Source organism: Antechinus flavipes, chromosome 2, assembly GCF_016432865.1.
Source record: "Antechinus flavipes isolate AdamAnt ecotype Samford, QLD, Australia chromosome 2, AdamAnt_v2, whole genome shotgun sequence".
NCBI classification, from domain to species: domain Eukaryota; kingdom Metazoa; phylum Chordata; class Mammalia; order Dasyuromorphia; family Dasyuridae; genus Antechinus; species Antechinus flavipes.
This window is the reverse complement of record NC_067399.1, coordinates 145,625,756-145,638,562: the sequence shown is the minus strand read 5'-3', so window position 1 is coordinate 145,638,562 and position 12,807 is coordinate 145,625,756. Positions and strand designations below refer to the sequence as shown.

General features: G+C 34.5%; 1 protein-coding gene across 2 annotated transcripts in view; it reads left to right on the top strand.

Moving 5' to 3' along the window:
* Nucleotides 1–12,807, top strand: part of HMBOX1 (homeobox containing 1) — a 250,258-nt gene that overhangs the window by 107,362 nt on the left and 130,089 nt on the right. For both annotated transcript variants that reach the window (XM_051975742.1, XM_051975741.1), the window contains exon 3: nt 9,656–10,132. In XM_051975742.1, the coding sequence (XP_051831702.1) occupies nt 9,656–10,132 (477 nt within the window). The remainder of the gene's footprint in view (nt 1–9,655; nt 10,133–12,807) is intronic.

Sequence of the window (12,807 nt, the reverse complement as noted above, 5' to 3'; positions counted from 1 at the left end):
CTGTAAATAGGGAATATATGCAAATTAAAGCCATTTCTAATCATGTGAAAAAATACTCTAAATCACTATTGATTAGAGATATATAAATTAAAACAACTCTGAAGTACCGCTACATACTTCTCAGACTGACTAAAATGACAGGAAAAGATAATGATAAATGTTGGGGGGAATGTGGAAAACTGAAACACTAATAACTACATTGGTGGAATGGTGAACTGATCCACCATTCTGGAGAGCAATGTGGAACTATGTCCAAAGAGCTATCAAACTAAGCATACCCTTTGATCCAGCAATGTCTCTACCGGGCTTTATATCCCAAAGAGATCATTAAAAATGGAAAAAACCCATATGTGCAGAAATGTTTGTAGCAGCCCTTTTTGTAGGGGTAAGAAGCTGCCCCTCAATTGGATAATGGTTGAATAAGTTATGGTATATGTATGTAATGAATTATTATTGTCCTGTAAGAAACAATCAGATGATTTTAGAAGGGCCTAGAGAGACTTAGATGAACTGATGCTAAGTGAAGTGAGTAGAACCCAGAGAACATTGTATACAGTAACAACAAGATTATATAATGTTCAACTCTGATATATGGGGTTCTTTCCAACAATGAAGTGATTCAAGCCAATTCCAATAGATTTGTTATGGGGAGAGCCTTCTGGATACAGAAGGAGGACTATAGGTGTAATGCCAGAGAAACTGAGGCAGGAGAGAGATTAGAGAGTTTTTAATATTTTATTAATGGGAGAGTAAGATTGACTGGACAGGACTCTCGTCTCAAATTGTCCAGCCAGACAGAGATAAAGATATACTGGGACCAAGGAATTCATGTTGGTCCCAGGTCTGGAGGAGACTATCATCTCAAAGAATCCAGCGTCCAGCATCCACAGCCAGCCACCATTCTCCAGCAATGAATGGAGGAATCTCTAACCTTTATATACCTTTTAGAGACAAAGAAGAGGGAAAAAGAGCGGGAAAAGCCCAGCTGGAAAAGACTATGAATCAAAAAGGAACCCAGAGATAAAGATGTCAGTGAAATATCTTGGAATATTTTAGAGGGATGTTGTAAATTCTCAAGGACAGAAGATAATCAGGAAGTCTACTCTCTTGTTTATCTTGCTTGGGCTAACAATTTATATCCTTAGACTAATTGGTCCTCAGCCTTCATGGACCAGAGGGAGATTTACAGCTTAGGGGAGTAATTAGGAAGACTGAGACAAGGGAAACTTGTACAAGGAAACTGAGTCAGGACAGTTAAAGAAAACTGTGGCATAACATAGGTACTGAATGTGGATTACAACATAGTATTTTTACCTGGTTTTTTTGTTGTTTGCTTACTTGCATTTTTTTCTAATTATTTTCCTTTTTGATCTGATTTTTCTTGTGCAGCACGATAAATGTAAGACATAACAGAAGAACTGCACATGTTTTATATGTATTGGATTATTTGCTGTCTATGGGGAATAGGAAAAGGGAAAGGAGGAAAAAAATTTGGAACACAAAGTTTTGCAACGGTGAATGTTGAAAACTATCTTTGCATGTATTTTGAAAATAAAAAGCTATTAAAATTATTTCAAAGAAATTTTAGACACATTTAAAGTAGTTTAAATGGCAGTTTTTAAGAGTTCTGACCAAGATTTTTTATATGTATTTACAGTACTAATAGCCTTAGAATTCAAATAATTATGAGTGAACATCTAAAAAAAAGATACAGATACAGAGTTCAAATAGTTAGCATTGCAGAGAATCAACCAAGGCATATAGTTTATTTTTATTTATTTATTTTAATAGCTTTTTATTGACAGAACATATGCCTGGGTAATTTTTTACAACATAATCCATTGCACTCGCTTCCGTTCCGACTTGTCCCTTCCCTCCCTTCACCCCATCCCCTAAATGGCAAGCAGTCTTATACATGTAAAATATATTACAATATATCCTAGATACATCATATGTGTACAGAAGAACCGAACAGTTCTCTTGTTGCACAGGGAGAATTGGATTCAGAAGGTTAAAAATAACCTGGGGGGGAAAAATGCAAACATTTCCCAGTGTTCCTTCTCTGGGTGTAGCTGCTTCTGTTCATCATTAATCAATTGGAAGTGAGTTAGATCTTCTCTTTGTCGAAAATATCCACTTCCATCAGAATACATCCTTATATGGTATCATTGTTGAAGTGTATAATAATCTCCTGGTTCTGCTCATTTCACTTAGCATCAGTTCATGTAGGTCTCTCCAAACCTCTCTGTATTCATCCTGCTGGTCATTCCTTACAGAAGAATAATATTCCGTAACATCCACATACCACAATTTACCCAACCATTCTCCACTTGATGGAAAGCATATAGTTTAAAAGAAAAAACAAAACAAAACAAAACATGGAATCCTAGCTGGCTTGACAGTTACTTAAAGATTAGAGAAGTGGTTAAAATAGAAACCACAACAGGTCATTTCTTCAGCAAAAGATCACAAATTCAAATCACAGACAAGTAAGCAACCAAAGATAGGAACTATGGAACAGAGAGTTTTCATTAACTCAAAGAAACAATTGTGGAGCAGAAGATAGTTGTGGCATTAATCCCTTTCAGCCTGGAGAAGAGACCTGAGAACTAGTGCCATGGAGCAGAAGAGGACGCTGTCTTCCTGACCAGGTACAAAGAGCCAGGTCAATCAAAGTTAGCCAGTGATCCTGCCACAAATGACCATAGCTAAGCCCTGAGAAAAAGTTCCACTTTAGAATTTTCAGATAAGGTGAAAGAACGAATGAACAAAACCCCCAAAAGGAACCAAATCACCTACAAATAAAGGTCTCCAAGCAAACCTCTTAGCTAGAGGATTAATTAGAATTTCAAAAAGAAAAGATGAAAAGGCTTCCATTTCCTGCTGTGCCTTTTTCCTGCCTAATCTCCACCCTTTGAGGAAAAAAAAGTACTCAAAACAAGGGATATAGTCTGACCATTTATTTGTCTGTCTCTCCCCTATCGTACTAAACTTGCTTCTGTGTGAGTGTGCATGTGCATGTATATCTTCCTGACTCTCTTTTTTTCTTTTTATTTTCTCAAATTACATGTTAAAAAAAAAAAAAAACACAACTTTTTTGGTTATATATGTATATTCAGTTTTTTCTTATATGTTTCCATATGCATTATGTTGGGAGAAAAAAATAAGAACAAATGGGAAAAACCACAAGAGGAAAAAAAAAAGAAGAAAAAATGATCATAGCAGGTATATCAAAAGTCTCCATAGTTCTTCTGGATGTGGATAGCATTTTTTATCTAAAGTTTATTGGGATTACCTTGATCACTGAACCATTGGGCAGAACCAAGAATATATCATAGTTGATTATCACATAATTTTGCTGTTATTGTATACAATGTTTTCTTGGTTCTGCTTGTTTTGTTCAGTATCAGTTCATGTAAATCTTTCCAGACCTGTCTAAAATCAGTCTGTGCATCATTTTCTTTTTAATGGAACAGTAACATTCCATTATTTTCATATACCATAATTTAGTCATTTCCCAATTGATGGGCATCTACTCATTTTTCACTTCTTTGCCACTACAAAAAGAACTGCTGCAAACATTTTTGTACATATGGGTCCTTTTCCCTCTCTTATGATTTCTTTGGGATACAGACCCAGTAGTGGCACTGCTGGATCAAATGGTATGCAAAGTTTTTTAGCCCTTTGGGCATAGTTCTAAAATGCTCTTCACAATGATTGGATCATTTCACAGCTACACCAACAATGCATTAATGTCCCAGTTTTCCCACATTCCTTCCAATGTTTGTCATTATCTTTTCCTATAATTTCAGGTAATGTCAGAGGTGTAAAGTGGTAGCTCAGAGTTGTCTTAGTTTGCATTTCTCTATAATCTGTTATAATTTAGAGCATTTTTTCACATTACTGTAAATGGCTTTTAAATTCTTCTAAAAAATTTTGTTTATATCCTTTGACCATTTGCCAATTTGATTATGACTTGTATTCTTATAAATTTGAGTCAGTTCTCTATAAATTTAAAAATAAGGTCATTATCAAAAACACTGGCTGTAAAAATTATTTTCCACCTTCTTTCTAACCTTGGCTGTATTGGTTTTCTTTGTGCAAAAACCTTTTTAATTTAATGCAGTCAAGGTTATCCATTTTTATTTCATGTTATCTTTTTTTTTTTTTTTTTTAACATACATTCCTCCCTTCTCCAAAGACCTTTTAGGTATACTATCCTTTGCTTTCCTAATTTGTAGTATAACCCTTTACACCTAAATCATCTATTCCTTTTGACCTTATTTTGGTTTAGGAATGAGATGTAGGTCTATCTTGATTTTCTGACATTATTTTCTAGTTTTTCTCACAATTTTTGTCAAATAATGATTCTTACCCCAGAAGCTGGAATCTTTGGGTTCATCAAACAGATTATTATAGTCATTGTTTATTGTGTCATGTGTATTGTGTATCTAACCTCTTCTACTTTACTTTTTTTTTTTTTTTTTTTTTTTTTTTGCTGTTACCAAATGATTTTGATGACTGCTCCTTTATAATAGTTTTACGTCTGGTACTGCTAGGTCACCATCCTTTGCGTTTTTTATTTCTCCATGAGGTCCTTTGATATTCTTGACCTTTTCTTTTTCCAGATGAATTTAATTGCTATTTTTTCTAGCTCTGTAAATTAATTTTTTTGACAGTTTGGTATGGCACTGAACAAGTAGACTACTTTAGGTAGAATTGCCACTTTTATTATATTAGCTCAGACTACCTATAAGCAATTGATACTTTTCCAGTTATTTACATCCATTATTTGTGTGAAAACTGTTTTGTAATTGTATTGGATTTGACTTGGCAGGTAGAGATCCAAATATTTTATTTTGTCTACAGTTATTTTAAATGGAATTTCTCTTTTTATCTTTTGCTGCGGTGCTTTGTTAGTAACATATAGAAATACTGATGATTTTTGTGGGTTTTAATCCCCTTTTCTTCAGAAGATTATAGTCTGTTATTTCCTTTCTGTAATTTTATTTCCCTATCTACCAATTTCTTCTGTCAAATCTAAAAACACTCTCCAATTTAATTTTTTAATGGTATGGCTTTTTCAAATTTAGCTGAGATGAGAGAGAGTAGATAATGTTATAGAATGATAGGTAGTAGAGATGATTAAGTTAAAGTGAGGGATTTTTTAAATGCATATTCATACTATTTATCATTTAAAAAAACATCATTTGATCTTACCATCATCAAGTTAATCAATAAAAATTATTCCAAAATTCATCCTCCACCAATAAAAGGTCTCCTTGACCTTACCACTTCCACTATCATCCTATACATCCTAGTTCTCTTGGTTTGCCTGTATCTCGCTTTCTTTCTCCCCCATCTCAAGTAAACTTTTAAAAGTTTTCTATTCTTGGTGATATTCTCTTACTCTCCAAACCCTCTGTAATCTGGCATCCAGCTGTATCATTCAGCTGAAACGGCTCTCCAAAGTTACTAACGTTTATATAATTACCAAATCTAATTGACCTCTTCTAAGTTCTGATCCTCTAAACATTTCTTACCTTTGACACTCTTGAACACCTCATATTGGATATTCTCTTTTGTTGAGGTTTCTGTGATAATTCTTTCTTTTGGGTTTCAGCACAGGGATTTTTGTTGTTGTTGCTTTTCTTTGTACTTTTGGCACTTAGCATAATGACTGGCAAGTCAGCAGGTAATAAATGCTTAATAACTGACTAATTGAATGTTCTCTTTTTCTGTACACCCTCCTTTTTGAATTCGTTTGAGGAAGGATACAGGGATATAGGAATCCCCTTATGCAAAGGCATAAAGACTGAAAATAAAATGCCCTAGCAAAAGCTAGCTGGTCAGATGGACTAACTAGGTCAGAGTGTATTTGAGGTAAATACTAAAAAATAGTTGTAGTCGTCACAGCCGGTTGAATTTTGCAACCCCTGATTCAGTAATCTTATTAGCCATAAAAATCATCCCAAACCCTACCCTGTTGACCACTGTGTTGTATAGTGAGTGAGGCCTATTGCTTAACTGGAAAGGCATAGCAGTGGAGAGAGGAACACTGTTCCGATTCAGAATCAGTTCATTTTCCATTGAGGAGAAGATACTTTATTTCTCTCTGGGGCAGGAGAAAAGACCATTGTGCTGCTTGGATTTTCCTATTGAAGCCAGTGTTCTAGAGAAGCCACCATGGAGTAGAAAAAAAGTACCAGATTCTAAGGACTCTCATTGGAGCATTTTTTAAATTAACTTAAGGAAATATATTTCCAGTTTGGCTTGGCATAATACATTTTCATAAAGTGCAGTAATCTTAGGAACTGGGGGAATTTCATTTTTAGGAAAAAGAAACTGAAGCAGAAAATTAAGATTCAGAACGTACATATATGAATATTCTTCATGAAATCAATATAAAATTTTAACATGAGCCAATTTACATGCCAGTAATTCTGTTGTAATCTGTCTACAATTAGGAAGCAGGGGGTGTTTTATAATCTTTAGACATTAGGCTTTGCTGCGTTATTAGAATTTTTAATGTATGCAGAGCCAAGATGGTGGAGTAAAAACAGGAACTTGTCCGACCTCTCCCCCAAACGGCTCCAGATTTCTTTAAATAATGACACTAAACACCAAAAAGACGGATTAGAACATTTTCCAGCTGAAGACAATTTAGAAGGTCAGTTGAAAATGTCTGTGGAACCAGGGTGGGAGTCCAGCTTGCAATATAGGTGCAGACCACACCAGCTCAGTTTCAACCCAGCCCCAGACTGAACTCAGGTCGATCTCTGAATCAGCAGTAATACTGGTGGCTTCCAGACCTCTCGGCTCAAAGATACCAAAGAGGACTTGGAAGGTCAACAGAAAAGGTCTGTAGAACCAGCAGGTGAGCCCAGTACATCCTCAGCCCCAGTCCCAGCTCCTGGCAGGATCTCTGAATCAGCAGCAAGGCTCAAGGTTTTTGAACTTCTCCGCTCAAGGACTCAGAAGATCACCAGAGAGGGTCTGTGGCAACGGGGTGGGAATCCAGTGTGTAGTCCCAGCACAAAGTGAGCTAGTGCTGCTGTAGCCCCAGCCCCACCCCACATCAGCAAAGCAGGGCTCTGTTGCTTTAGCACAATAAATTTTACTGCTTAGTGGGGCAAGCTAACCTCTAACAGCTCCAGGACAGAAAAGAGTGCTTTTGATTAGGTTCCTAGAAGGCTCTCAGAAAATAACTGCAAAACACCCTGAACCTCAGAACAGTGTACCCTCCCTCCTGGAAGCAGAATCCTACTTTAACAAAGAGTTAAGAGCTGAGTAATAAGCTGGGGAAATGAGCAGCTAACAGAAAAGGTTTCTGACTATTGAAAGTAATTATGGTGATAAGGAAGATCAAAACACACACCCAGAAGATGATAACAAAGTCAAAGCTCCTACATCCAAAACCTCCAAGAAACATAAAAATTAGACTTAGGGAAGAGCTCAAAAGGGATTTTGAAAATCAAGTAAGAGATAAAGGGAAAAGAATTGAGAGAGTGGTGCAAAAGAAAATACAAAAAGCTAATGAGGAGAAGAATGTCTTAAAAAGCAAAATTAGCCAATTAAGAAAGAAGGGAAAAAAGCTCACTGAGGAAAATAATTCCTTAAAAATAGAATCAAGCAAATGGAAGCTAATGATTTTACGAGAAATCAAGATACAATAAAACAAAACTAAAAAATAGGGGAAAATGGGAAATATCTCACTGGAAAAACAACTGACCTAGAAAATAGATTTAAGAGAGAGAATTTTAAAATTATCGGTCTATCTAAAAATCATGATCAAAAAAAAAAGATCCTAGACATAATCTTTCAAGAAATTATCAAGGAAAATTGCCCTGATATTCTAGAACCAGAGAGTAAAATAGAAATTGAAAGAATCTATTGATCATCTTCTGAAAGAGATGGCCAAATGACAACTCCCAGAAATATTATAGCTAAATTCCAGAACACGCAGGTCAAGGAGAAAATATTGTAAACATTTACAAAAAATATTATAAAATATTACATCCAGAAAGAAACAATTCAAGTATAGTGGGGCCAAAGACAACACAAGATTTAGCAGCTTCAACATTAAAAGACTGGCAGGTTTCGAATGTGATATTCCAGAGAGCAATGGAGTTAAAAATTACAATTAGAATCATCAAAAAAAAAAAAAAAAAGAACCATGTATAGTGATCAAAAGATATGATCTGTGTCCAAAGGGTTATATATTCACACATATCCTTTGTCCTACCAATACCACTACTAGGTGTGAATACCAAAAGAGATTCCGGGAGATGGGGAAAAGAGAAGGAAAATGACTTATATATACAAAAATTATTTATAGCATCTCTCTTCTGAGAACAAAAAAATTGGAAAGTGAGGGGATACCTGTCAATTAGGGAATGGCTCAATAAACTCTGGTATGTGTTTGTGATGGAATATTATTGTTCTATGGGAGATGATAAGCAGGATGCTCACAGAAAAAAAAAATCTGAAATCATGGAACCTTTATGAACCCAAGCAAAGTGAAATGTATGTAAAGTAATAGTGTCCTGGGATAACCAGCTGTAAATGACTTTGCTATTATTCTCAGTAGTACAATCATCCCTGACTATTCTGAAAGATTTATGATGAAAAATTCCATCAATACTGATTGTGTGAGAAGGAACTGATTGTGAATGAATACAGATTAAAGCATTCTCTCTTTCTCTGTCTCTCTTTATTTTTAACTTGATTTTTCTTGAGGGTATTTATTTTCATTAGTGTGCGAGATCTGTGTTTTGTTTCTTAATTATGGGTGGTGATAAGGGAAAAAAACCTAGAATTCAAAAAAATTTTTTTTTAATTTTGTTTTGAATATACTGGGGGGAAATATTAAAATAAAAAAGAAATCAAAAGAAAGAATCTCTACTTAATGCAGTATATGTTACCTAGTCTATACTTTGCATGTATACAGAAAAAAGAACACACACACACACATTCGTATCCAATTCATATCGTTCAAGGAAACTTAAGCTATGGAAGTAATTTCCAAAGAGCTAGAAGTACTTTTTTCCCCACTCTCTTTCTTGCTCTTAGAAGCTCCATTTTTTTTAAACCTTTACAAAAATAACAAATAAGTCATAAAAGAAGAATATATTTAAGAATCTACTCAATGGATTGGAAGACAAGATATAATAAGCTGCTTATGTCTCATAGTCTTTCTTTAATGTTTTTGTATTGGTTGTTTTTACTTATTATGATTGTTTAGAGTCTTTTTTTCTTCATAAATGAAGTTTTTGTTATAAATCCAACTTGTTATTCCTTTCATCTAGAATTACAAATTAAAAGTTGAAAAAGGTCTCTGAGGCATAAAATCATTCTCTGGGAAGTTTAAAATTGCTTTCATTTGAGATGTTTATAAGCTTGTTTTTATACTTGAATTTTTTTATTAATATATTAAAATTGGAGAAAATAACAAAAGTTAACACTGCATTATGTTTTATTTTCAACCATGTCAAGCTCTAATATTCTTGATTTACTATATGAAAGAATTTTAGAGACTTTTAAACTAAATATAATTTTATATGAAAATGTATTCCACCTTTTTAAAGCATCCTTTGTTATACTGTGTGACTAGTAGCTTAACAAAAAATTTTTTTATTTATTACTTTTTCTTTAGTTTGCTGGAAACCATGTCTCACTACACAGATGAACCCAGATTTACTATAGAGCAAATAGACCTGCTTCAGCGCCTTCGACGTACTGGAATGACCAAACATGAAATTCTCCATGCTTTGGAAACTTTGGATCGTCTTGATCAAGAGCATAATGACAAATTTGGGAGAAGGCCCAGCTATGGAGGTGGTTCCTATGGAAATAGTACCAACAATGTCCCAGCATCTTCCTCTACAGCTACTGCTTCCACACAGACCCAGCATTCAGGAATGTCCCCATCACCCAGCAACAGTTATGATACTTCCCCACAACCTTGTACTACCAATCAAAATGGGAGGGAAAGTAATGAAAGGTTGTCCACTTCAAATGGAAAGATGTCTCCTACTCGTTATCATGCAAACAGCATGGGTCAGAGATCATACAGTTTTGAAGCCTCAGAAGAGGACCTAGATGTAGATGATAAAGTGGAGGAATTAATGAGGTTAGTCAAGATGATAACTTTACCTTATATTGATAATTGTTTTAAGAGCTTCCATAAAATTCTTTGTAAATGACATTGCGTCTTAACATATTACTTTTAGAATTGTGTAACTTATCTTTGAAGATGAGTAAATAATACCTCAGATTTTAGATAGTGATTTATCCTTTAATTACTAAAGTAAAATTATTCCAATTGCTGGATACTGGAGGAGATTATTTTGTGCAAAGGGAATGTCTTAACATAACCAGGATTTTGCATTAGTAAAATCAAATTCTTGGCCCAAAAGGGATATTTAGTAAGAAGTTTTTGAATTGAATTGAATATTGTACGAATGTATAGGATGATTGGGAAGTGTGTGTGTATGTTGAGATTGAAAGTGCAGAGAAGATTTAATTGGTATTTATTATAGTGTCACAAGCAAGAAAGGGTCCTAAACCTGGATAATAACAGTGAGAATAGTTAAGGAGAACAAAATTCAAGACCTTTCAGAAATAGACTCAAAAGGACTTGATTGCATGTGGGGCTAAAAAAAGAGTCAAACACAGTTCTGTGGGAGTTTAGGTGCCTAAGAAAATGTGAATGTGAATGTAAACAAAAGGCAGTTTTTTATTTGACAATAGGTTGAGTTAACATTTAAAAAAATAATTTTTAATCAAATGATCAGAAGTCAGATTTCAAAGATTTTGGTATTGAAAAAATGGGACCTAAATACTACTATTGTGGCAGATCTAAATACTATTACTGTAGCAGATTGGAGAGTGAAAAAGAAGGAAAAATATACTTTATAAATATTTCTCTCTCTCTTTTTTTTTTTTTTTTTTGTTCTTTTAGACAAAATTAAAAGATTATCTTTCAGGATTTTTACTTGCAATCCCTGCAGTGTTTTATATCGTAAGGGGAAAATGTCTTTTTGTATAGGAAATTACATTATTTGTGTGTTAAACAGTAATTAGTTATAGAGAGACATTGTGGTCTAGTAGAAAAATACTGGAATAAATTTAGAGACCTGAGATATATATAAATCCCTCCTAGTTTTGTAATGCTGGCCATTTTTATGTTGTACTTTTATAATCATTTTTAAAGCTCTTTCTCTTCATGAGTGGAAATTTGAAGAAGGCAGCTTTCAATAAAAGAAGTAATTTCCTAACAATTAGCTTTCTGCAAATGGAATTGGTTATCCCATGACCTTTGATTATACATATTCAAGCAGAGGTAGAAAACCCATTGATGCTTTCTAGACAAGGGACTGATATCCTATGTACTAGAAAAGAGCAATGGAAGGAGGACTAAACACTGGAGTTAAGGAGACCAGAGTTCAAATCCAATTGTGACTGGACACTAATTAGTTTTGTGATCGTAGGCAAATCACTTATTACTGTCTGTCTATTTTTCTCATCTGATGTGATTCATGATAAAGAGACTTACCTCCCAGTGTGGTTGAAGAAAAAATAAGATAATATTTGGGAAACCCTTTGCAAGCATCATATAAATGTGAGCTCTCATTAGTATCATAGGCACATCACTCATTCTCTTTAATCAAATATAAGACTGGGTTACCTTTGTTTTATCAGATTGAATTTTAGATTGAATTTTGTAAATTCAGGCCTTTTTTACAAATCCTGATTTATTGCTCTTAATTGATTTGGGATCAGAAGTGATTTTTTTTCCACAGAAAGGTCAGGAAGTTTTTATCATGAATCAGACAGGTGTCAGTTGAAATGATGAGTTGATTCTGCATATCTTCTAGCTCACATCATAACCCAAATAGAGTAGTTTTTAATTTGTCACAGCAATTCATTTTTAATTAAAAATAGTGTATTGTATGTTAGCAGTTTGAAAACAGGATTTTAGAAGAAGCAAACACAGTAATATATATATTATAGTTGATGAAACTGAGGCTTGGAGAGCTCTGCAGTAATGGGTAATAAGATGTAGGAAGACTGCAAAGATTATTGAAAGGACAGGTTATAAAAAGAAGACTTTATAATTGTTCCTGGAGATAATAGGGAGTCACTGGAATTTAGAGTGTGAGGGTGGGACATGGTCAGGACTTTAGGAAGATCACTTTGACATAGCTGAGCAGAAAATAGAGAGAGTGGGAAAACTTGAGGAAGGAAGACCAGCCAGTAAGTTCTTGCCAGAGTCCAGATGTGAGGTGATAAAAACCCAGCTGAGAGATGGCAATTTTAGAGGAGAGGAGAGTTGTATGGAAGAGATGTTATGAAAGTAAATTTTTACATTTATGATAAACACAGATATAAGCACTCCTGGCATGGAGGTAGAACCAGGTGGAAGTCATGGAGGGGGCTTGGGCTTAGGCAAGATAAAGCAAAAGCTCTCCTATCTAAACAGAGTGCAGGGAATAGGTCCCAGAGAAGAGGTGAGGTGATGGCCACAATGAAAGATATGGCATGGATGTAGACCAGGAAGTAGTCTTTTATCTGAATTCTGAATAATGAATGCATAAGATAAACTTAGATATATAAGGGATAAGATGAGGATTTGATTTAGTTTTTAAGTATTACATATCTCCTTTGTGCTAGGATACAAAACCCAACAAATGTGGCTGTCACTTCCTTCAAAGAGGTTATATGCATTCTAGGCCTAGAAATGGCATGGTGTAAGAGACAGGAAAGGTTCAGATATTTTCTGGGAATTGTGGGTAGAAAAATTTA